General features: G+C 36.7%; 1 protein-coding gene across 2 annotated transcripts in view; it reads left to right on the top strand.

Annotated features, from left to right (window-relative positions):
• Positions 1-2,044: 2,044 nt before the first annotated feature.
• GPM6A (glycoprotein M6A) overlaps positions 2,045-27,327 on the top strand; it is a 375,095-nt gene continuing 349,812 nt past the window's right edge. The window contains exon 1 of one of the 2 annotated variants that reach the window (XM_032298691.1): positions 2,045-2,063. Coding sequence is in view for 1 of the 2 variants with exons in the window: in XM_032298689.1 (XP_032154580.1) it covers positions 2,720-2,723 (4 nt within the window). In the remaining variant the exon portion in view is untranslated. Of the gene's footprint in view, positions 2,064-2,353; positions 2,724-27,327 lie in introns of those variants that run through there. The other variant, XM_032298689.1, reaches the window with a different exon arrangement.

The following is a 27,327-nucleotide window of genomic DNA, read 5'->3' as shown; positions in this document are numbered from 1 at the left end:
AAAACTCTGTCAAAAAAAAAAAAATTCTATTCATCTCAGAATTTCACAAGTTTATCTAAAGCCTCAATTTTGAGTCCCATGGTTGATAACTATCTATCTCCATATTTAAAACAATACAAAACAAAACAAGTGCTAGTTATATTTCCACAGGACTTGCTAAAAGGTGGTTTAGGCAATGAAATTGAAGATGAGGGATGAGCGAGAACAATATTTTGGAAGCAGAACCTTAGGATTTGATGGACAATTAGGTGACAGGAATAAGAAGGCAGAAATATTGGATAAGTAGAGTAAAATATAATGTACTAAGTGGGATAATGAATTAATTTACATATTTTTATTGAATTCCCACATAAAATTCTGTAACATTACATTTCAGGTGAGATAATGGCCTCTCTATACCTGAGATCTAGGATACTGACACCACTTACATCATGACGGTAAGATAAATGAATTAAACATCAACGTTTTGATCTATTCACTTATACCAAAAGAAAGACAACATCATGATTTTGGTGATTAAAAGCCAGTGTATGATGATTTGTATCTTTAGTGTATTCCACATTTCACGTATTTTACTGGGAATGTTAAAAATATTTATGAATTATATTTAGTGTTGAAGGATATCACCATCTTTCTCAAGCATGTGGCAAACCAGTTTGATACTGAGAAACTGTGTGGTTGACTGACTAAGATTATGGACTCTGGAGTATTTTGTCTTGGGCATGAATTTTGCATTGCTATTTATTATGAGAATTTGGGCAAGTGCTGAACCTCTTTGTGGATTAATTCCCTCCTCTGTAAAGTGGGGATAACAGTATTTTCCTTTTGTTGTGAGAATTATATAGCTAAAAGAAGCCCTTAGAACAATGCCTGACACTTAGCACACGGCATTATGTTATAATTATTATTTTGTATTTCAGGATTACGATACGATCCCATGGGGAAAAAAACAAAAAATAGTTCTAATTTTTAGATTTCAAATATTATTTTGAATAAGTGTTCAGGAAATGGGCTGGTAAGATGTCTGTGGTGATCCTAAAACTCAGCTTATGAATTAATCTCCAAAATCTATCAGTTATCCTTTTTTTTTTTTCTCTGAGACAGAGTCTCCCTCTGTTTCCCAGGCTGAAGTGCAGTGGTGCAATCTTGGCTCACTGAAGCCTCAACCTCCCAGGATCAAGCGATCCTCCCACCTCAGCCTCCCAAGTAGCTGGGACTACAGGCATGCACCGCCATACCTAGCTAATTTTTTGTTTAATTTTGTAGAGATGAGGTCTCACTATGTTGCCCAGGCTGTTCTCAAACTCCTGAGCTCTGGCGATATGCCTGTCTCAGCCTCCTGAAGTTCTGCTGGGACTACATGCATGAGCCACCAATTTATCTTTATTGAACAAATGTATTACTGTTACTCTTTGCTTCAGTCACAGTTCATGTTAGTCGGTTTCCAGAATGGTGATGCATTTCCAAATGTTATGTTGAACACTTTTAATTTTTATTGACTACTTCCACTCCCCTCTCATAACTATAATCCCTTGTAACTGAAGTGCATTTACAACACCCCTGCCAGGAGTATACCTCTTCCATTACGTGAGAAAAAGCTGTGCAGATGTTTCTGTGGCATTTTAGCGATATGCTCTGCATTTATCCATGCATTCTGCTAAAATATTCTTATTTATTTTTCATATCATCTTTTCCCCATTAGATAACAATCTTCCTCAAGGTAAACAGTCATGACCATTTTATTTTATTTTTCCACTTGCTCACAGTATAAATATGTATACTTTTGGGTGTGCTTTACATGAAAAGGCAGCGTTAGATACTTTGGGGACTGATTTACTGAAATAACTCCTCCAGTATGAATCTTGAAAGAACTAGGTCAATAAGCCATAGAATTATATAATTTTTTTTTTAGCTTGAAGAGACCTTAGAGATCACTTTTTCCAGATCCTTCATCTTAGAAATTAGGAAATGAGCCAGGATTACAACTTGTCCTCTCAACTGTCAAGCCCTGTGCTCTTTCAGCCTCATCAACTGCCTCTCGGATTGAGTTGTTTATTTTTCAGGTGATTTCTGCATATTATGATGTGTGTGTGTGTGTGTGTCAGGATGTGTGCGTGTGTATGTGTATAGTTTCTAGGACTTTATAACCTTGTCCAATTACAGAAGCATATTTTATGTAGAAGAAAGAGGAGATGACAAAGTATAAATTAAAAGAGGATTGTCTCTTCCTCTTTTCTTTATTAATATTATAATTAAGAAACAAAATGGTACACAGAAGACAAGGGAACATAAAATCATCATTTCAAGCCTGTCTTTTGGAATAATCTGTTTCCTGACTCCACTCAAGCATCTTGGCTACCGAGTCGGTTGTGGGGTGCTGCAACAACGTGCGTGTGATGTGCATTCAACGTATTTAGGAGAAAGACTTTGCACGTGCGTCTCCTGAGAGTGAAAGGGGGCGGGGTGGGGGCCTCTGGGGAGGAGGCGCTCAGTGAAGGGGAGGGCAATGCGCTCCGACCAGAGACGGCAGGTGGAAAGAGGGAGGGGTCTGCGCGCCCGCAGAGTCACCAGGCGCCCTGCGAGTTGTCTCCGCTGGGAGGGGCGAGGCTGTCACTCGCCGGGGCGCTAGGAGCCCGAGCGCGGCTTGGAGAACTTGGCCCCGCTCAGCGCCTGGTCACTCGCTCTCCTCCGGGGACCACAGAGAAGCAGGACCTGGGCCATGGGTGAGTGCGCGGGCGGGCGCGGACACTCCGCCCAAAGGCTCGGCCTCGGGAATGGGCGTTATAGAAAGAAAATGAAGGTTCCTTGGCCTCAGACTGCGTTCGTCCCGGCTCTGTCCCCACCCCCCAGAACCCCCCTCCCCCGCTTGTCTCTGGACTTCTCTCCGGGAGCGGGGCGACGGCGCTGGGGTGGCACCCGGGGGCGAGGGAGGGTGCCCGGCTGTTCACAGTGGGCTGGGAGCGTGGGAGGCTGCGCCCCGCCGATCCTCCGCGTCGCCCCAAGACCCAGGCCTGGGGGTCCCGTCTGCCGCGCTTGGGGCGGTATCTGGGGAATAAAGAGAGACGAAGAGACCCAGGATCCGAAGAGCGAGCGGATTCCAGGGAAATCTCTGTCCTCCCGAGTTCCCACGTTCTTCTGTTCTCTTTGGGGAGCAAGTTGGACGGGGCGCGAGAAATGGAAACTTCCTCAAACTTCCACTTGGTACAGGTTTGAGCAGAGGAAGGTGCGGGGGCCGAGCGAGACCGGGCACAGTTTCCACTCCCAGTCCAAACGCAGCGCCCGTGTGCACAAAAGGTCTGGGGCTGAGACTGAAGGCTGATTCTTCCTAAATTCGACCCGGGTGTAGACAGCATGGTGAAAGGGGCGTCCGCACGGGCTAGGGTCACTGGACTGCCGAGTTCGGCGCAGTTCAGCTTCGCTGGAGTTTCCATGCAGGGTCCCCTGGTTCGGCGTGTAGCGGCGGCAGTTTGGAACAGTCCCAGGAATGTGGTTGTGTGTGGCGGAGGCGAGGAAGAACTGGGGGTGAAACCACCGATTCAAACCCAGCACTAGGACGCAGGGGCCCACGAGGAACATCGAGGAGCTAGGGGGAGGCTGGGGAGGAGAAAGCACCCCCACCCCGGGACTGGTGTCTCCAAAGGCGCAGGGGCGATGCTGCTCTTCGAAGTCACCGACTGCGCTCCGTCAGCCCGCAGCCCGGGCTACCCTCCAACCCCAGTGCGCTCACTGCTTCCAGCCCAAGCCCCCTGGGCGCCCCTTTCCCGGGCCTCTCCCTTGTCCTTTGTTGAGGGATTTCTTCCAGAGTAAAGGAGGCCTTGGGGACTGACGTGCTCGGGTTGAAATTCCTATATTCCCACAGGCTCAAGGGTTAGGGGATGCTTTGACTACTAATCACTGGAGTTCATAGACACTAGCCAACTTGGAAGAAAGGAAAAAAGAGAAAGCTGAGGACATTTTTGCCTATGAATGTTAGCTGTGATCAAGACATTCATAGTCTCTTCTTGCTTGACCCTTGGAAGAGTCTTAGAAGGACCCGTTTTCAGGGCCTTTGTATAAACGGTGTTGGAAATGGTCTTAAGGACTGTCTAAATGTTTTCTGAAAAGGAAGGAGTATTTTCAGGTTAAAAAAGAAAGATAAAACATTTTGCCAAGTGTGGCAGAGAGTATTTCAGGCTTTAAAAAAAAAAAAAAATTTGGTTGCTCCGGAACCTATAAACTCTTGTTTATATGCTCACACAGAAGAAAAGCTCTCACAAATAGAAAGTCAAAATAATTGACTTGTTGTAATCTATTCATTAGTTCTAGTAAAAGCATTAAGATGCCATTTGGATCCAACATAATAAAATGTCTAGAAAGAATTACGTAATTTACCTTTGTAACCTCAAGCTCCAGAGAACTGGCTATCAAAAGTAAGGTATTCATAATTTCAAAGTTAATTATTTCTTTAATTTCCATTTCCATACTATAATGGAAACAATTTGTCCTGGATTTTACTTCAATGCCCATGGATAATTATCAATCATCCCTTATTATAGGAAGGTGTCGTGGGGGATGGTATAAAGTTAACAGCTGAGTTGTCAGGATCCGTTCCAAAGCTTGGTCTGTAACTCTTAGAAGCTCTCTCTCCTGTCTGTAATCTGACAGATACCTAAAATTTTTCTGTTCCTTCTTCTGCCAAAAGTGGATTACATTTTTCCTATTGTAATTGAGGTCATCAAAACTCATGTAGTCGTGGGCCAGTAGGAGAGATTAGAAATATTCCTGAACTCTCTTTAAGTGGAGTTAAAAGAAGCAAGTGAGGAAGCTAGAGGTGAGGGAAGTAGAGAAAAGAACAAGCATGTAGCAAGGGAGAGTGAGAGCATGAAGCCAGAACTCAGGACCAATATTCAAGTATGCTGGCCAGAGAACAGGAAGTGCCAAGAGGCAGTGAGAAGCAAAAGGAGAAAGCAGGAAGGAAGTGCCTACAGGAAATAGAAAACATTTGGTCACTTAAGGCCATATTCTTCCTCTTGCTTTTAATTTACTTATGAAAAACAAAACTTCACTACTTAGAGCCTCTTCTATGTAGTTGTAGTAGGGATGGTAGGGAGTTTAGCACTGGAATCCAAATTGCTAGGATAAGAGGGAAAAACAGCTTAGGAGAATGCTGGATTGCACCAACAGATGGAATCCATTTTTTTCCCTGGTATCATGACAACTAAAATGTATCACTTAAAGAAAGGAAGCTAGTACCATGGGGATGACTGTAGCAATCAATTCTCATTTGTCTCAGAAGAAGAAATCTGAACTCCAGCATTGTGGAAGAATGAGAGTAATTGGTTAATCAAATATTCTGAATAATTTATCGTCTTCATCTTCATAATGCACAAGGCTGAATGTAAAAAAAAAGTTATTTGCAAAGTAGGCAAATTGCAATTTTGGCATCTCTTCCTTGTATTGTTTGATTTCCTCATTGATGCCCTCGCCTTGTGTAGGTATGCAGGAGGATTTTTCCTCCACTCTAAAATGTTACTCTGCAGAAAGGATACAACAAAATAGTTTACACTTAAAAAAAAAAAAAGTACGGCTAACCTATTGCTAAGAGTACTTACATTTTAACTTCAAGGTGAACTTTAACCTGCAAATCTCTAATTGTGGAATTTCAGGCTCCGCGGAAAAGATAGGCCAGGAATATTTTTAATTTTTCTCCTTAACACACTTACTGTTCTACTTGACCACATATATTTCACTATGAGACCACTGATTACTGTTTTGTTTAAAAAATGATGTTGAATATGATTTGGTTTGACAGATATTATGAAAAGTTTAATGGGAGTGGTACTGAACCTGGCTTGGAGGAATGAAAAACATTTGGAAGGGAAGTGGTTCTAGGCAGAAGAAGGAGCTCCTTCTCTAGGCAGTAAGGAGGTGAGTTTGGGGAACAGTAAGATATGGAGCGGGATTGACAGGATGGGATTTGATTTTGGAGAGCCTGTAAAAGCAATGAGAGGAATTTAGAATTTACATGATAGGAAGTAGGATGTCATGGAAGGTTTTAGAGCAGGAAGGACGTAATGAGATTAGTGATTAAGGAAGATAAGTGGAAAATGTTGTTTAAAACAGAATAAGTTGAAGAGGACAGACCCAGTTTTCACAGTAATCCTGGGGTGATATATGTCCAAACCAGTATGGGAATAATATTATATGATATGTATAATATGATAATAATAAGCTATCATATATGTCCATGCCAGTGGACTGGAGAGCAAAAGATGGATGAGAGATAGGCCAAACGAAAAATCTATAAAATTTGGCAATGAAGCAATAAAAGAATGAATAGAAGATTTTATCTCAAAGTTTGAAATCTTGAAGATTGGGGAAGTAGTGGGTCCCTTGATAGAATACTCAAATGTTTATTTTCTGCATGTTTTGGAGGGGAAATTAATTTCATATTTGGAACGTTATTAACAAGTGATAGCAAGGCCGGGTGTGGTGGCTACACCTGTAATCCCAGCACTTTGAGAGGCAGGCCAAGGTGGGTAGATCAGTTGAAACCAGGTGTTTGAGACCAGCCTGAGCAGCATGGGGAGACCGTCTCTACTAAAAACACAAGAAATAGCCGGGTGTTGTGGCACGCATTTATAATCCCAGCTACTTGGGAAGCTGAGGCACGAGAATCACTTGAACCCATGAGGCAGTGAGCCAAGATTGCACCATTACACTCCAGCCTGGACAACAGAGAGAGACTCAGTCTCAAACAAAGAGAAAAAAAGGTGATAGCAAGATATCTAAACATAAACGTTTAGTATGCTAGGAACACACAATGATAGTTTAATTAGATCACAGGAACAAAAAGAAAACAAAGATGAAAGGGTGACCAACATTTAGTGAGTGGAAATCCCATAAACTGAATTATCTATTTGAAAGTGTGAGTATAAGGAGTACTAGTTGAGGGGCAGGGAGGGAAAGGATAAACCCTGTTTGATTGAAGAGGGAGACCAGCCACATGATATGTACTAAATGCCCTAACATGAGAACAGTGAAATGTGACAAATTAAACATTCCGTGTTAGATCCAAGAGTCTACACATTTTGACAAGAGAAAAATATCAAATAGAAATATTTTGCTCTTACTCAATTTCAGTAACAATGGAGTTTGTTAAGCATCTGTAAAACTGTTTGCAAATTTAGACACAGAATAATGACACACAGTATTGACTTGAGCTAGTATCTTTTTTTTTAAGGAAGACGATGACACCCTAGGCACAGTTATGAGCAAGGTACAAGAGCCAAGGTTTGAAATAGGAGATGCATCTGATAATCTCTTATGTCTTTCAATGGGTCTTATAAATCTTTGGGATCCTGCTTCCTCATTTGTTTGATGAGAGGATTGGGCAAGGTTCTATAAATTTCTGTAGCTCAGATCTTGATCCAGGAATCATTAGAGAAAAAAAAAATGTAAAGAAGATAAGATGGAGTAATTTCCATTAAGCAAATTAAGAATACTTTTATGATGCTAGAATACTGGATAATACTTTTGATCGTTTGGCTTCTTGTGTGTTATTTTCCTTAGAAAATTACGAGGCCTGATAAGAGTCCCAACCTCAGCAGAGAAAGATAAAACTCATGTTATGAGCATTTATTGCTGCATAAAATGATCTCCCAAACTAGTGGATTAAAACAACAATTTATTATTATCATTGACGGTTCTGCAGGCTGACTGTCTGCTGAGCAATTCTCATTTGAAGTTTCCTTCCTTGGAAAACTGATGTCAGCAGGGGATTCAGTCATCTGAAGACAGGATTGGACTGGTTGTCCAAGAGAGCTCACATATATAGCTGGCAGTTGATGCTAGCCATTGACAATGACATTATCTCAAGCTGTCCTGAAGTGGCTTGAGTTTTCCACAAAATGATGGCTAGGTTCCAAGAGGCAGCATCCCAAGAATGAGTGTTTGAAAAAACCCAAGCAGAAGCTGCAGATTCTTATGATCTAGCATCAGAAGTCCCAGGACATCACTTTTCCTGCATTCTATGGGCCACACGAGTCATCAAGAACAGGAAGATTCCAGGGGAGGGAGATCAGGGCTGCCCACTTGATGTGAGGAACAGCCTGCTCACACTCAGAAAGGAGAAATTTAGGGTAGCCGACTAATTCATCTCATTCCTGAAAGAGCTGTCTTGCTAAGTGTGCTTCCCATTGGGTTTACAACTGAAAACTCAGTACAAGTTCTCAGAAAAACATGATTAAAGACTAAATTTTTAATCAGAAACGGGAAGAAATCTAAACAGTCACACAAAAATTTCACAGCAAAACATTTGAGTGTGGAAATTCATGCCTGTGTGGAAATGTGTTGGCAGAATACTGGGATAAGCTCTACTCAAAATAGTTTCAAATAAAATCAGCTAATCTTTCTTATTTTCCCTTGAATCTTAGGTTTCTAAGGCTATTGTAAAGTATGGTTCACGTTATTTAGAATGGAGTTGGTCATAAATTGGAATGTAGGTCAATTAGCGTAAATCCTTTGCTCAGTATCCTCTTGTCACAATAAACTAGATGCTTTGTAGTGAACTGTTTAGGAGCTTGCTTTATTTTTCCAGAATGTGTTAGTTTTACAACATACAAAATTGGAATTGGTATAGAGTCACTAAAGTCTTCACCATACTTTTCTTTTGAAGAGAAGTATTTAATTAACAAAGTAAAGTTCCACTTCATAAAACTCTTCACATATATCTCCTTTTATTGTTAATTTTATCTGACAAAGTTAGAGCTGTCTCTGTGATTACCAAAAAATAGAGGCCTTTCTTCTAGACAATTGAAAAACAAAGGAAAATTAGGATACATTATACGGGTTTAAATTCTCCAGGACAGAATTAGTTTCAACCTAGAAATTTAGAGGCTTTAAAAAACATTACTGTGTTTCAGCTTTTTTGACTTGAGGTCATTCTATTTACAACTGTTTGATAAGAGGTGAGGAGATGAGGGTAGACAGTGCAAAACCATATACTTGATGCTAACTACCCATGCTATACCAAGCAAAAAAAACCACATCCCAATGAGAAATGAAGCCTTGACCTATATGAACGACATAACCAGAATAATGTGTTAATTCTAGAAAGTAGTATGATAAAACAAATGCTTTTCCAGTTTAAGATATTCACTTACTATTTATTCTAAGATATATAAAATATATAATATACAGTAATAACAAAATAAAAGTCTCTTGCTAGTTTTATAAACTTTCTTATTGTAGAACCTCTAATTTTATTGTCTAGCTAGAATAATTTAAAGCATACATAAAAACTGATTCCCGGGTCCCAACTCCCAAGACTCAGATTCAGAAGGCTTGGACTTGAGAGCTAGACCTGCAATTTTAACATGCAATACCATTGATTTTGAGGCAGGAAGTCTGGGGCATGTAATGAGAAAAACTGACTGCAGAATGCCTTCCTTCCAAGTTGACTTAGCTACTCATTACAACTGTTATTTCTTCCCTTTTATCACGAATATAAAGCATACCCTGTCTTATTGCACTTCACTTTATTGTGCTTCGTAGATACCATGTTTCTTAACAAATTGAAAGGATCACGGAGTATTTTCCACTTTCAAGTCTTATTATGTAAGAACTATATTTCATAAGGCAATAGCTGCCGTACGTAGTGATTTCTTTAACGGGTCTGAATAGAGTCGATTGAAAACCTTCTGGAAAGAATTCACCATTCTAGATGTCAATAAGAACATTCATGATTCATGGGAGGAGATCAAATATCAGTATTAACTTCAGTTTGGAATAGACTGATTCTAGTCTTCATGGATAACCCCGAGGGGCTCAAGCCTTCAGTGGAGGAAGTAACTGCAGAAGTGGCAGAAACAGCAAGACAGCTAGAATTTGAAGTGGAGCCTGAAGATGTGACTGAATTGCTACAATGTCATGATGAAACTTGAATGGATGGGGAGTTGTTTTTTATGGGTGAACAATGAAAGCGGTTTCTTAGAATGGAATTTACTTCTGGTAACAGTGATAGTGTTGAAATGAAACAAAGGTTTTAGAATATTACATAAACTTAGTTGATAAACCAGCAATAGGATTTGAGAGGATTGGCTCCAGTTTTGGAACTTCTACTGTGAGTAAAATGCTATCTAACAGCATCACGTGCTACAGAGAAATCTTTCATGAAATAAAGAGTCAATTGATGCAGCAATTTTATTGTCTTAAAGTAAGACAAATGCAATTCGTATTTTAATAAATTGCCCAGCCACCTTCAGCAACCACCACCCTGATGAGTCAGCAGCCATCAACAGGGAGGCAAGACCCTCCACCAGCAAAAAGATTATGACTTGCTGAAGGCTTAGATGATTGTAAGCACTTTTTTTTTATACCAATAAAATATTGTAAAATTAAGGTATGCACATTGGTTTTTCATTTTTTTTAGACAGAATGCTATTGTGCACTTTATAGACTTTAGCATAATGAAAACAGAACTTTTATATGCACTGGGAAATCAAAAACTTCATGTGATTTGCTTTATTGTGATGTTTGCTTTATTGCAGTTGTTTAGAACCCAACCCCAAACACCTCTAAGGCATGTCTGCATTATTTATTATTTTTTAATCCTGGTCCTAATATTAGCAAGAGCCACCTCTTGGAATTACCATTTCTGATTCGTTTCACTATTAAACTTACTAAGTTTCTATAGTTGCTGTCTCTTCTTTTTCATCAGTCACTCATCAACCTTATTGGGCGATGTTCTCCAGAGTTTACTGAAACCCCTCCTCTGAAAATTACCAATGACCTCCTGTCTCATAGTTTCAGTGTCATTTATGTTAATGTAACTCTCAAATCTGCATACCTATGCCTGTCAGCTGTCTTCATCTAGCTATCACTTTAGTCCTTCAGCCTCAATAGATTAAAACTCTCCTTTCTCTCTAATATCTATCTTGGAAAGATGTTTGTAGAAAACAAAGGGATACTGGAAAAGGAATGTGAATATAATAAATATTTCATTATTATTACAGTTTCACATATTGCTAGGAAGATGTGGTAAAGCTATAAGTATATTGCACAGATGTCTGGAGTTTAGTAAACACTGCATCTCATGAAAGTCTTTCTTTTCTGTCTCTCTGTGTCTGCTATGGCAGCTGTTTCCTCCTTGCATTATAGTTATTTGTAGATGTGTATTTTTTTCCTTCATTATTTGGGATCACGTCCAGACTCTGAACGCAACAACTTCTAGACAATTGACAAACCAACAAATACTCTTACCATTAAGCTATTTGTGTAGACTGCCTACTTTGGTAACTTAGAAAGATACAAAAATACAAATTTTTAGCCCTTTAAAAAGTATAATTTATTTAATATTGGTCATTGCAGGAGACAGGAAAGAAGGCAAACTGTGGAATGAGTGTATCTGTTCAGAACAGGATTTAGAAAGCAGTTGTGGGAGAGAGTCAACGCTAGACCAAAGGCCCTTGTGAAAGAAACACTAGGACAAGAAGGACCTCGAACATTAAGGCAAGAAGGACTTTTCAGCTGAAAAGTAGATAAGACAGAGTTAGTGCAGGTTCAGAAGAATCAAAGAAAAAAAAGAGTTGTTTATCCATATATAAACAACTGGGTTGGTTCCAGGTCTTTGCTATTGTAAACAGTGCTACAATCAACATACGTGTGCATGTATTTTTATAGTAGAACGATTTATAATCCTTTGGATATGTACCCAGTAATGGGATTGCTGGGTCAAATGGAATTTCTTTTTTTTTTTTTAATTTTATTTATTTATTTATTTTAATTATTTTTTTCCCATTTATTTATTTTATTGCATTTTAGGTTTTGGGGTACATGTCCTTAAGGAATCGCCACATCGTCTTCCACAATGGTTGAACTAATTTACACTCCCACCAACAGTGTAAAAGTGTTCCTCTTTCTCCACATCCTCTCCAGCATCTGCTGTCTCTAGATTTTTTTAATGATTGCCATTCTAACTGGTGTGAGATGGTATCTCAATGTGGTTTTGCGTTGCATTTCTCTAATGACTGGTGATGATGAGCATTAAGAATGACCTACTATATTCAGCAGAACAGAAGTAACAGAATACAATATATTTTGCTTTAAGGGTTTTTTCATTGATATCAGCATATTGAAATCAAAGCATTTTTAGTGAAGGAGTGAAGATACAAGTCTGCTCTTATAGACCAAATTACAAGGACTAGAAAAAAAGAGAAGAAAAGAAAAGTAAGGAAGAAAGGAGGGAGAGAGGGGAGGGAAAGAGGATAAGTGTACTTATATTTTGTATATGTGAGGATAAGAAGGAGGGTAGAAGGAAATTTGGATGGATACAAGTTCAAGCAAAGATTTTTGTTGGATAGGAAAGAATTGTTTCATGATTTAAGAAGGGGAATGATCTAAGGGAAAGGCAGAGACTGAAAATGCCATGGAATAGTAGAACCCCTGAGCAAGTTACTACAAAATGATCTAATAATATACATGTATTATTTAAATATAGTTTTAAAAGTTTAAAAAACTGTCTAAGAATATTTTATGGCATTTGAGGTTTTTAAATGATAAGATATGCTTCTTGACTGATTTAAATTGTGATATAATACAGCATGTTTAGTAAACTTGGTTTACGCGTCTGTTCTGAAAACTGCATTGTGTTCATTTTTCTTGTATTTTATTTATGAAGACAAGAATGTATTTAGAAATATATAGATAAATATATGACCTATATTCAAACTGTGAAACGAATCAATATAGATGAAGCATACTGTGGTTAAATAATCACTACACTAGGAGTCAGGAGATAATTCTTCTTATCCCAGTAACTCACTATTATTGATCTGTGCCACCTTGGGCCTGAGGTATATACAAAGGACTTGGATTAAGTAGCTGGTAAGATTTCACTCAGCTCTCTAGATGCCTATAAACTAATCAATCAATCATAATTTGATGAAATGGACATCATCAAATTATGAAAATGATGCTCCCATAGCAGTGTTTCTCAAACTGACACAGATCTTTCCTTGTTAGTAATTCTTCTGTGTTTTCAACCCTGACTTTCTGTCAGAGAAGACACCTAGGCTTCAACCGGAAGATTTGGGTATTTTTCTTTCTTCACGTCTTTAGATTTTTTTTTTTTACTGTTTATTAAGTGAGGATAAGAAAACATAGAAACAAAGCAGGCACCAAATATACAATATTACCAGGAATTATTTGAAGCTTCCTTAGGCTACATGTACCTTACTTACTTATAACTCATTATACACTATTAATATATTATTAATTAGTGAGGGAACTAGTTGATACATTTTAACATGTAAGTTTATATTTTTTATGCTAACAACTCTAGACTTTTAGGTTGCTATTTACATGTTTCTCTCTCCCTCTCTCTCTCTCTCTCTCTCTGTGTGTGTGTGTGTGTCTGTGTGTGTGTGTGTGTGTGTGTGTGTGTGTGTGTGTGTGTAGGGGGAGTTCTTTTTCATTATGATTGATTTGTTTCATTTTTGTATATGTGAGTACAAGATACTGTTTTGTGTGGTTGTTACAATGGAATCATTTTACCAGTCCTAGAAATGATTCATTTAAAATGAATGATTTTACAAGTTCTAGAAATGGTGTTTGTTCCATTGGCAATGTTACCTCCAGGTAAAAATGACCACCATGGTTAAATCCTAGTCTATACATCTGAAACTAATATATTGTGGTGGTGTTTTTATTTTAAAGAACTATCAGGGCATAGAACAGATCATATCTGATAAAATAACTCAGTGTTGGCTTATTTTTTCTGGGTGTAGCATTTTTCGTTTGCTCTTTCTTTTATTAAGAAAAATAAAAGTGCTGAATGGAATTGTGCATTCAAAAAATTTTGAAGACACATTATATTTAGAAGATTTTTTTTTTATTAAAGTAAGTAAACTATTTCCATCTAGATTTGAAGTGCAACTAATGAACTTCAACACTGGATGCTCAGGGAATTTTCTGCATTCTTTTTTCAGTTTTTTTGCTAAATAATACACAAAGATAAAAATTCACAGGGATATACTTGATATGTGAGACATGTGTGACAAGGGTATGTATTTTGTCACTGTTTTACATATTTTTTCCCCTTCTAAAGAAGGATTTAAGCCAGACCTGTAATCCCAGCACTGTGGGAGGCTGAGGCAGGTGGGTCACTTGAGGTCAGGAGTTCGAGACCAGTCTGGCCAACATGGTGAAACCCCATGTCTACTAAACACACACACACACACACACAAAGCTGGGTGTGGTTGCACACACCTGTAATTTCAGCTACTTGGTAGGCTGAGGCAGGAGAATCGCTTGAACCCAGGAGGCAGAGGTTGCAGTGAGATAGTGCCACTGTACTCCAGTCTGGGCTACAACAGCAAAACTCCATCTTAAAAAAAAAAAAAGGAAATATTTAAAAAGAAGAATAAAATGTTAATTATATATAAGAAACCAAATTCCTCTAAAGAAAAAAGATGGAGCAACTATTAATATAACTAGCAACTATTAATATAACTATACAATTTGTAAATAGTTGATTCCTTGGGTGTAAATGGCATAGAGATAACTACAAAAATTAGTGTTAAATAGTTTCATTCATTCAACAGCACATGATAAATATATCCTAGTTTAAATCATCTGACAGGTAAAGGGATACTCAATTCAAGAAAGGTCAAATTTTTAAAAATACCAATGATAATTCACATATCTCGTTGTATCATCTTAGGATCATTGTGGCAGAATTTTTTGTAGGTAGGTCCACCAACAATTCCCTGGTTAAAAAAAAAAAAAACTACTGCATTTAAATTTATTTTAGTATTGACTTGATTGAACAAGTATTTCTTAAGGTCTGCTGAAGGGTCTATCACATGCTCACCCTTGCTCTGCATGTAATGACATAATAAAGGATGCAGGGTAAGTATAATTTCTGATTCTAAAGGACTTATGCTTTCATTGGGGATATGAAACTTGCACACAGAAAACTATGTTAAAAATCTGTAAGATACAGAGATCTAGATTAAATATAATCAGTGGTAAAACCACTGGTCAGAAATGGAGGACTCAATGGAGGCTACTGTCATCAAGAGAGGTTTTCTGAATGAGTACCTGGATGAGAAGCTGGATGATTTGTGACTTTGTCAGGAAGTAGGAAAGGCACAGTGTGGGAACAGCCCAAGAATAGCAGGAAGAAAGCTGTGGAGGAGGACAAGCATGCGCTGGGACCCATCTGAGCCCACTTCCCCTCCAGATCTCTCACAGTGAATTGTTTTACACCCATGGCCTCTGGAATGGGATATGGGGCCACACCCCAATATAAATGGTAGAAACAATGTAAATCCTAGTGCCTTGGTGGTGAGCAACATAGGGGCTCTGCTAGCCCCCACTTCTTATCCTTTCTTTCCTCTGGCCCTGTTACTCCAACTCTAAACCTCATTGTCCTCACAGGGCCCTTAGAGACTTGTCCCATTTTCTTTCTCTCTGCTTCAACCTATCATTACGTTCTTTCTAGTCAATCTAGACTACATGATCCAGAGATCCAACCATTCTTATGAACATATTCTTGACTTTCTAGGCCCTTTGTCCAAACAAGGCTGGGTTATTGTGGTATAGACCGGAGAAAGATCGTCCTACTGCATGATCATGCAATTGCAGCGTTTCCTACAGGAAGTGATGGAGATCCAAGCAGATTTGGTTACAGATGTTAAAAAAAAAAAAAAAAGGAAGAAAATATGTGGGATAAGGAGAAGAAAAACCACCTTTTTATTTGTTAGAATCCAAACCAGAAGAAGTTGGTATTCTGATGAAAGAAAGGAGTCATCAAGAACAAGTGCAAACAAATGAAAAGTATTCACAATTCTGCTAACTTCCAATTAATTAAACTGTGTATATCAAAACCCATGTTATTAAGTAGGAGGTTGATCTGGTATGACTTCTATCAACCCAGTGATTCACGATTGCTTTATTGATCTACTTGTTCAGAAAGACAGATGTTCCATCACTTCTTACTACCCCTTGTGGTCCTCCCTGGAAGCTGTGCAAGTTGATGCATCTTACAGATGACAGAACAGTTTGCGATTATGCCGTTGGTTTCACTCCTTAACTAAGCAGAACCTCCACACAAGGCTTTACGATTCCATTTCCCACTGATTGTCATGATATAATAAGAAATTTATAAAATTTGACCCAAAGATTAAAGATATCTGACTATAAAGAAAATAATTTAACATATTCAACTATAGATAATAACATAGTGGATGATTACAATGATCAAACTAAGTTATAAAATTAAATGCTAGAAACTTTATCAGAAAATGTGATACAGTTAAGTCTTGGTAATGGCAGGATACCAAGAGCTTTTTTTTTTTAGAGATCACAAATGATTTAGCATTATTAAAATTCATTTTCATATTTGTAACACTTTAATACTTGTATGACTTAATTGAGATGAGGGGTAAAGAAGAAGGATCCCTTTCTCCTGACACATTATATTTCACATTAATGTCTGTAGGCCTCCAGAATTCCGGGGCCCTCTTCCATGTCCTTCTGTTTTGCCTCCTATTATTTCCTTTCCTGCTTTTTCTTGGCTTTTGAAGCTCAAATGATGAATGTTTAAAGAGTCTATTATCCTTCATGTTGAAAGACTCATTCAGTTCTCTCTCTCTTATCTTCTACATCAAGGACTGATTAAAAAAAAAACATATTTAAAATAAAATACAGCATAGTTAAACAAAGCATTCTGAATAGTATTTTTTTTAAAAAGCCAATAGGATATTTGTAATTATGCCTTTTGATTTTACACTAAAGCCTTCTTTAATTGATATGTGGTGCTATGTGCAGGTGACTTTTTTGATGCAAATGTATATAGGAAGTGTTGCCCTACTGGTAGGCGTGGCTTTAATGTGATCTTCAGATTCCTCCAAGGACTACAGAATTGGGGTACAAGTAGCTGTTTGCTCTGCTCAAGTCGAGTCCTTCTGTTTTCTTTGTCCCTGGCTTTCTTCTTCTGTCCCAGTGGCTGTAGCTCACTGTTTATTTATTAGCTGTTTAGTATGAAAAAACATCTACTCTTTTAACATTGACAACAAATCAGAGTAATGAGCCTGCCCCTCACGCTACATTGGGTATAATCTTTGCCTGTTAGGCTCTTGGCTGGTTTTGCTGCACTTTACCATCCTGAAAGTTTGAGAAATCTGACTGCTTTGTTGGTTGTTGTTTTTCTATTCTTATTAACACTTGCCAAATCTTTTGTCATGCATCTTTAGACCAATGACAGCTTCTAGGTCAAATTTCAGTTTTGATCACTGCATCTTTAGAAGTAAAGCTAAGGACTGAAACAGCCAGCTCCTTTTCAGTGACCGCAGTGGATGCTGATTAGCTGCATGCTGGTCACTGGAGTCATAGCAACAAGTCCTACTTATTGTCTTTTGGGCATCTCAATTAAGTTTCTTTAGTCTTTGAATGTATGACTACAAAAAGTTTCATCTCCTAGTGAAAATGAATGTGTTCTTTCATAGGACAACAATTTCATAGAGTTGATTAAGCATTCTTTCCTAATGTTCATTTCTGAACAAGTAAGCTGAAATTGTTTGTACTCCTTTTTTATCCAGCTTTCATAATTATGCTTTCAGTGGACTTAATCTTTTAATTTTAAAATGATTAATCGCCAAGTTGTTGGGTGCCATTGCTTAGGTTACTAAGCTCTAAATAAATATACCCAGCAATAACAAAGAGAAGTGCATTGAAGTGGACTATAGTGGCAACAAATACTTACAAAAAGTTCATTTCAACAAAGACTCAGGATATTTTGTAGTCAATAATATTGTTTAGAAAGAAGATAGCTATGGCTATTTTATTTTTCTAGATAAAGGTAGATTTGGGGTTATTTTTATTAAATTCTACTACTATATAATTTATAAGTATAAATGGATTTTTTCTCTTTTCACAAGTAACAAATAATTGTAATTTCTGCCTACATAAAACCTTTTTTGGTGGTATGGAATTATAAAGTTTAGACATTTTTCATTCAGGTTAATGAATGAAAAAAGTTATATTATTTCACTTTATACATCAGTTGAATGAAAATTTTATATCATTCAACTAATTAATTTCTAAGCAACCTGAAACAAAACATCCTTTCTTGGAAAATTCATGACACTTTTGTAGCATTTAGAACAATCTGTTCTCAACTTCTTGATCCACTAAATTGGAGAAAGAATCTAACATGCCTAAATTCAGTTATTTTTATTTTATTTGTAGGCCTAATAAAAATAATAAATACTCATGGAGTTGTTAAAATGAATAAATGAAGGAAAATAAGTCAAATAGCTTAACAAAGTGACCAGGAGAGAATATTTAATTAATATAAAGATACACACACACACACACACACACACACACACACACACACACACACTTTATTACAACAGTAAGTTTGTCTTAACTAGGTTTTAAGTCTTAATTTATTTTTAAATCTATCATAAAGAGAACTTTAGATTTGTAGTTTAAGAGGCTTTAATCACATGAGTGGTTGTTTTTCTAAACCAATACATGCTGCAGTCTTGTGTTTTCTTAAGAATAAACTGATCACTTATAGCTTTTATAAATATTGTTAGGAAGAAGCTAGAATTAAGAGCCAGGTGTTGGTCAAAAGACACTTGGAGATGGTCCTAAAAATCAGAGCTTGCTAAGTCTATCTGTGTAATTCTTTCATCAAGTAATTGTTAAACTTGCTATTTGCTAGACAGAATGCTTAGTGCTAGACATTTCTAAAGAAAGATAAAATATGGTACCTGGTATAAAAATAAAACAGTAGGAATTATATGCTATAACAGATGTTGAGGTGGGACTTTGTATGGTGTATATGGGCAGAAGACAGTAGTTGAAATTACCCTTAAAATGTCAGTAAAGGATTCATACAGGCAGGCTAGGGCTAATCCATAAAACTTTGAAATTATTTGCCTGAGTGATGGATCAAGGAGAAGGAATTCTAGCCAGAGGAATAGTAGGAATTAAGTATTGAAGTGAAAAAAGCATGAGGTATTCAGTGAATTGCAAGCAGCTCAGTTGACTGGAGTATAGAAACGTGAGAGATGTGCATTGACAAACAAGAGATCGATTGTGGGGTGGGGCTCTTCCTTGACATGTTCGATGGTTGGCCTTTAGTGCAGGAAGCCTGTAGAGGCACTGTTGTGTGTTTGCCGGGGAAATAAGGTACTTAAATTGTTAACTTAAAAAGATCATTCCAGCAGCAATGGAGATGAAAAATATGACACGTGGGACATTATAAACAGCAGGAAAATGTTAGAAAGGTTGTGTTTAAGAACAGAGGTAAACATATCAATGAAGTACTTCAAAAATTTAAAAGTCTCTCTTCCTTCTTCGCAGTCTCACTCTGCTGCCCAGGCTGGAGTACCAGTAGCATAGTCCTAGCTCACTGCAGCCCAGTGGGCAGAATGCAAACTTCTAGGCTCAAGCAATCCCCCCACCTCAGCCACCTGAGTAGCTGGGACTATACCCACAGCCACTGCACCAAACTTAATAATTTTTTTTTTTTTTTGTAGTGATAGGGTCTCACTGTGTTGCCAAGGCTGGTCTCAAACTTTTGGCCTTAAGCAATTCTTTCGTCTTGACCTCCCAAAGTGCTGGAATTACAAGCCTGAGGCATCGCACCTGGCCTAAAAGTGTCCGAAAAATAATTATTTTCAAATAACACTTATTGGAATGGAGGGATGGTTAAAGATCTGAAGTTTCATTTTCATTGTTTGAAAGGAGAAAAACCATATGATCATCTCGGTAAACATAGAAAACATATTTAATAAAATTTAGGCTGGGCAGGGCAGCTTATGCCTATAATCCCAGTACTTTGGGAGGCTGAGACGGGTGGATCACGAGGTCAAGAGTTTGAGACCAGCCCAGCCAACATGGCGAAACCCTGTCTTTACTAAGAATACAGGAGAATTGCTTGAACCCAGGAGGCGGAGGTTGCGGTGAGTCGAGATCGTGCCATTGCACTCCAGTCTGGGCAACAACAGCGAAACTCCGTCTCAAAAAAAAAAAAAAAAAAAAAAGAATACAAAAATTATCCGGGTGTGGTGGCATGTGCCTGTAATCTGAGCTATTTGGGTGGCTGAGGCAGGAGACTCGCTTGAACCTGGGAGGTGGAGGTTGCAGTGAACGGAGATTGCGCCATTGCACTCTAGCCTGGGTGACAGAGCAAGATTCCATCTCAGAAAAAAAAAAAAAAGAAAAAGAAAACATATTTAATAAAATTTAAAATTAACATGATAAAAAATTATAAGTAAATTAGGAATAGAATAGAATGATTATAAACTGATCTGAGATATCCTGCAGGAACTGCAAGTAGCATTATATTTAATGGTGAAACACTAGAAACATTCCAAATAAAGTCAAGTACAGGAAACAGACACTCACTCTTGCCATTGCTGTTCAGTGCTGACTGTTGTCCTAACCAGGGAAATCAGAAAAGAAAACGTATAAATGGAAACATTGGAAAGAAGGAGGCAAATTTGGCATTAATCAAGATAATGCACTTGTCTATATAATAAAGACATTCTACAAACAATTATGAATAATAAAAGATCAGTAGAAATGCTTGGCATAGGTCAACATATATTATCAAGAGCATTTCAGTATCTCACCAACACCAAAACGAGGGTAATTAAAATCTAATTTAAAATAGCAAAAGTACTGTAAGAATCCCAGAAGTAAATTTACCAAAAATATATGAGATTTTAATGGCAGAAAGCAAATGTGAACACATGATAAAATAGATCTGGTTAGCAGACATGCAATCTCATTATCACATGTCTTTCAAATATGTGTGTGTACCTATATATATATATATACATTTTTTTTCCAATGCAATTTCAAGAATATTTTCAAAAACGTTTTCATGGAATTGACAAACTGATTCTAAAATTCTGTAAGGAAAAGGGATTTTCTATAAATGACACAATTCTGAAAAAGAAGGTGAGAGGACTTAGCCTTCTAAATATCTAGACTTACTCTTAAACTATAGTAATTACAACTGTGGTTTAGCATTAAATAAATACATAGATGAATAGAATCCAATATAGGTCAAAAATGGGTTCAGCTTTCTCTGTCCTTGATATATAATAGGGAAGGAGTTACTAATCAATGTAGGACTACTTTAAAAATGGTGATAGGACAACAGGCTTGTGTAGACAATGAATAAATTATTTTACTGCCTCACACGTATCCCTATCTCACCCTATATATGAAAATAAATTCCAGATGCATCTGATAAGAGGCACCTAATAAGGATCTAATTGTGAAAAACAAGAAAAATACAGGGAAGTATCTTTATTACACTAGGACAGGGAAGAATTTTTAAAATATAGAAGAAAAGTAGTAATAAAAAATACTGACAAATTTTACCATATCAAAATGTAAAGTATTTCTATGAAACAAAAATATTGACAAAACTGGTTGGATTATTTTTTAAGTGTTAAGAATATGTAAATAACTTATAAACCAGTAAAAAAAAAAAAAGACAAATGATACAGTAGAAAATGAGCAAATGAAAGAACAAGAGAATTTCATGGAAGAAGTCATCAAAGATGTCTCATAAATATATCAAAACATGTTCTAATCTCTGGTAACTAGAAAAAGTCAAGTGTGTGTGTGTGTGTGTGTGTGTGTGTGTGTGTGAGAAAGAGAGAGAGAGAGAGACAAAGACACACACACACACACACACACACAGAGAGAGAGAGAGAGAGAGAGAGAGAGAGAGAGAGATTGAGAGACAGCGCAATAGGTAACCAGAGTACTCCTATATGCATGAATAAACTGAGTTAATAGTTGTAAAGCTTGCAACAAAGAAAACTCCAGATGCTTCCCTGGGGAATTTGACCCACCATTTAAGGAAAATATAATATCAGCAGTTCTATCACAAACCTTCCAGAAAGAAAGAATAGCAAAAATCACTCCCAACCCATTTTATGAAGCCAGCATTCCGTGATGCCAAAACCATACAAAAATAAAATAACACTGTAGACTAATATATCTCAGAAGCATAGATGCAAACTGCCTCAAGGAAATTTTAAGTAAATTGAAACCAATATGCAACATATATAAACCAAGTGGACGTTATCCTAAGAAAGCAAGGAAATGGTTTCAAATGGTTTAACGTTTGAAATTTAATTAGTGTAATTCACCATAAGAACAGATTAAAAAAGAAAATCCTTATAATCACAGCAATAGACATAGAAAATCATTTGACAAAGTTTAGCATTCATTCATGATAAATTTCTTAAACTAGAAATATAATTAAACTTCCTTAACCTGATAAAGGACATTTAAAAAGTCATAGAGGGGGATGGAATTTTGTCTGTTGAGGCAGGATCTTCGAAATAGAAAGCTCTGCATGGTATATAAAGAGCTCCAAAGAAACATGAGAAATACCGTGCAAATGTGTTATCACCACAAAATTAAAGGCATTGCTTAAAACATTTGTTAAGACACATTCGATTCTATATATCTGTCAGATACATTATGGAATAATCACAGCTATATGAAGAGTTGGAGGTTCTGTAAAATCTGATTATTGATTATTTGTCCTTATAGCTTTCCTCCTTTGTTTTGGTCCTTGAAATTCTCTCCTCGCCATCTTTGAAGCACCTTGTGCTATATTATTTATTATTTAACTTGGACATCAGGGATGCAACTTCAATAAAGGCACTTGACAAAATAAAATTATGTTCAGTGACTCCCATAAAGTAAATGAAAACCATTTACAAATAGCACCAAAATATATAAAATAAACTGAACACAATATGTAACCGTTGCTTATGCAGAAAAATACAATTTACCCATGAAAGAAAACAAAGACCTAAATGGAAAGATATACCAAATTGATTGGAGGATTCAATATTAAATTGTCAATTCTCTCTAAACCTATCTATAGACTCAATGCAACCCCAATAAAAGTAGCAGCAAGAGGCCAGGTGTGGTGGCGAATGCCTATAATCCTGGTACTTTGGGAAGCTGAGGCAGGTGGATCACGAGGTCAGGAATTCAAGACCAACCTGGCCAAGAAAGTGAAACCCCATCTCTACTAAAAATACAAAAATTAGCCAGATGTGGTGGTGGGTGCCTATAATCCCAGCTACTTGGGAGGCTGAGGCAGGAGAATTGCTTGAACCTGGGAAGTGGAGGTTGCAGTGAGCTGAGATCACACTACTGCACTCCAGCCTGGGCCATAGAGTGAGACTCCAGCTCAAAAAAATAAAAAAGTAAAAACACCAGCAAGAAATTTTATAGATTGACTCTCAAATTTATATGGAAAAGTAAAGGAAGTAGAATAGTCAAAGCAATTTTAAAAATGAACAAAATTGCAGGAGTCTTGCTAATTCATTTTAAGACACATTCTACAGCCATCATAACCAACATAGTGTGGTATTGGTAGGATGACAGATATATACATTAATGGAATAGAGTATGAACTCTAGTGATAAACCCACATCACAGTTTCAGCTTACTTTTAACAAAGATACATAGACTATTAAGTGGAGAAAAACAAAGAATTTTAATCAAATGATGCTGGAAGAATTAGACATCATGTACAAAGAAATGAACCCTGAACATTGACCTAGGTTGTACATTATTAAGACATTAACTCAAAATGGATATAAAACATAACTCTAAAACATTAGCTTATATAAAGATTTCAAGAGAAAGCAAAGAAGAAAATCTTTTTGACCTTAAATTAGGCAAATATTTCCTAGGAAAAACACAAGTCTAGTTTTGAAATAAAAAGTTGATCATCAAAATGGAAAACACTTTTTTTTGTGAGATACATTGTTAAAGAAATGAAATGACAAGCCCTATACTGGGAGAAATCATTTGCAAAACATATACCTAATAAGAGACTGATATCCTGAATATATAAAAAGCAATAAAACCCCAATAACAAGAAAACAAAGGCCAAATGGCTTACATAGACACTTCACTAAGAAAAATATACAGGTGGCAAATAAAGGTAAAAATATGTAAAATGTTATTAGTCAGTAGTGAAATGCAAATCAAATTGACAATGAGATAACACAATACACCAATGGGAATAGTTAAAAAAGAAGAAAGGAGAACAAAACAAAAATCCAAGCAAAGCAAAGAAAAGAAAACAAAACAAAACCAAAAAACCAAGAAAATACAAAGTCCTGACAATGGACAACTGGAACTCTCAAACATTGTTGTGGGACTGTGAAATGGTACAACCACTTTAAAAATGCCTGGGCTGTTTTTTCATAAAGTCAGAAATACACTTAAAGTAACCCAGCAAGCCCTCCCTTATGTATTTACCCAAGATAAATAAAAATGTATGTTGACTCAAAAATCTGTAGGTGCAGGTTTATCATGGTTTTATTTGTAGTCATTAAAAGTTTGCAATAATCCATGACCTTCAAATGCTAAATGGGCAAACAAACTCTGGTGCAGCCGTAGATGGAATTCTACTCAGTAGTAAACAGTGAAAAAACCCTCAATAACGTAAGACATGGATTAACCTTAAATGCATGCTAAGTGTAAGAAGTCAGACTAACGGCTATCAATCAATTCATGTGAGACTCTAGAAAAGGCAACTTTATAAAGATAAAAAACAAAGCAGTGCTTAAAAACGGTTGGAAGTGAGGCAAGTTGTTGACTGCAGATGGACGAGATAATTTTTGAAAAATTGTTCTATGTTTTAATTATCATGGTGTTTATGTGACTGCATATATTTTCCAAAGTTTGTAGAATTTTATTCTAAAAAGGGTGAGTTTTCTGTGCAACAAATAATATCCCTTGAAAAACCAGACCAAATGTGATATAACTATACATTACCTTTGGTTGATTGTGAGTGGTAGGTAATTTTTGTTAATTATATTATTTTTATGCGTTTTTCCCCAAATAACAATAAAATAAAAATTATTTCCCCAGTGTTTAAAAGATTAAAATATTTGCCTCTGGATAACACCTTTCCTATTGCTGCCTCAAACCATATAATCCTATATTTGTAATCTCTCTTTTATTCTCTTCATTTCCTTTAGTTTCATACAATATACAAAATCTTTAAGGGTTAGACGTAATAGAAGTGAAAATTTTTGTAAACGACTATTAATTAAAATCCTTCAATTTAGTCAACCATTAGGCATTATATGTTTCACTTATATTAAAAATTGAATGCATCTTAAATGGCAAAATATGCTAACAAACAAATATCAAACCCTATGCTTGCTGAGCTGGTGTACTGATTGAGAGGAAGCCTTAGGATTCCTAAGTCTTGAGAAGTGATGTGTACATAAATCTTTTCAGAGGTCACATCACTATTATTGCCAACATAAATGTTTCATACACTTTTTCAAATTTGAGAAACATACTTTCAAAAACCTGTCTTGATTCTACCCAGCACAATATGGAAGCAAATATTTATTATATTACATCAAACCAATTCAATTCTCAAATTTTAAGAACCCCGATTTGTTTAGGAAGAATATTCACAAATTTACTAGAATATTCCAGTTAGTAGACCTTCATTTTACAAGTGTGGAAACTAATAGTAAGGCCTATGTCAGAAAGCAAGCTAAATAATCATACTTCTGGGGTTCGAATCCTATTGTCAGTACATTCAAAACAACCTCAAAAACTTAAATGATCTTACTGTGAGGACCCAAGTTTGTTTGTTTGTTTGTTTTGTTTTTGAGATCGGATCTCTCACTCTATTGCGCAGGGTGGAGTGCAGTGGCACGATCTGGGCTCACTGTAACCTCAATCCTCATGGCTCAAGCAATCCTCCCGCCTCATCTCCTGAGAAGCTGGGACTACAGATGCATATCACCATGCCATTATTCCTTTTTGTAGAGACAGAGGTCTTTCTATGTTGCCCAGGCTGGTCTCCAACTCCTGGGCTCAAGCAATTCACCTGCCTGAGCCTCCCAAAGTGCTGCTTTTTTAAGTTTTGTAAAATGATGGTATTACTTCAAGATTGTTGTATGGATTAAAGATATGTAAATTATCTCACACAGTACCCAGACTTCAGTAGATGTTCAAAATTAGCTATTATACATTTTATTACTGGGGGAAATAATACTCCTAATTATAGTCAGGACAAAATAGTGAATCAGATCACTATACTTGGCTGCATAGGAGCAACTGTAAAGCTCACAGAACAAGAAGCAAATGGCTTTATTAGCATTACTACTATTGCTAGTTATTACTATTATTATTTACTTTTAATTAACTTAGTGGCAAATAGAATAACACTATTAATTATATATTCATGGCTGGAAAATAAGTAACTGATATTTTCAGCATCATAGCCTAAGTGGATATTCATTTATTCTCCCTGTCTTTTCCTGTGAACTTTTGCTGTGGTTCCAGATCTATAATGCTGATCTCAGAAACTCAGGAGCTCTGCATATAAAGATTTAAAATAATTGATATTTACTTTTGATTATGGTTTAGAATTAGGCTGCTAAACTTAAGAATGGTGCAATTGACTCAGTTGATGTGATAATTTTTGTTTATCCTCTACTGCCTGGATAAGTTGTGTTTAAATAACTTTTTAGGCAGTATAGTGATTAAATGTTCTGTAGTATAGATTGGTGCTTGCTTGAAAAACAAGTCATAGTTCATGGAATTTAAATAGAATTGAAGTAGTCTTCAGTGTTGTTAAACTTATGCCTTATGACCCTGTAGTCCCTTTATTATTGTGGCAGTTGTTTCTTAGTATAAAAGAATTTGTTTTTGAAAACATTGATTCTAACCAAATATTTATCTTAAAGGAAAGGTAACATTTGCCTGAAGTTGGGGGATAAAATTATTGGGAGCAGTCATGAAATATTGGAGTTTTAAAGTAAGGTTTCCAGATTTCAATATGTATCATTTTTTCCCTTAAATTGACAGTTTTAGGCTTTACATAGGCCTTGAAAATAGATAAAACACTGGGTAAAGATACCACCATTACTATGATTGAGTTAATACAGTTCCATGGTTAGCAGTGGTTCTCAACTCTCACTTAGGCATCAGACTCAGAGAGCTTTTAAAAACTAGGGCTATTTGGCTTACCTATTGAGATAGAGTTTCAATTAATTCAGACGAAAACTCAGATATTGGTATTTTTTGAAAAAACTATGGTACTTGAATCCAATATGCAGCTAAACCTGAATATCTGGTTGAAAATACTTGAATTAGATGCTATGGTTGTTTATTGCCATATTATTCTTTTTTTAAGGATTGACTCATTATGATAAAAAATAAATAAATAACACCACATCTCAGTGGCTCGCCCAAGTGCTTTATTTCTCTATTAAGTCGCAGTCTGGTGTGAGTGGGGAG

The sequence above is a fragment of the Sapajus apella genome, unplaced genomic scaffold (assembly GCF_009761245.1).
Source record: "Sapajus apella isolate SASKATOON/1434 unplaced genomic scaffold, GSC_monkey_1.0 scaffold39, whole genome shotgun sequence".
Lineage (NCBI taxonomy): Eukaryota > Metazoa > Chordata > Mammalia > Primates > Cebidae > Sapajus > Sapajus apella.
Note: the sequence above shows the minus strand (reverse complement) of the source record. Positions and strands in the feature narration are given on the sequence as shown.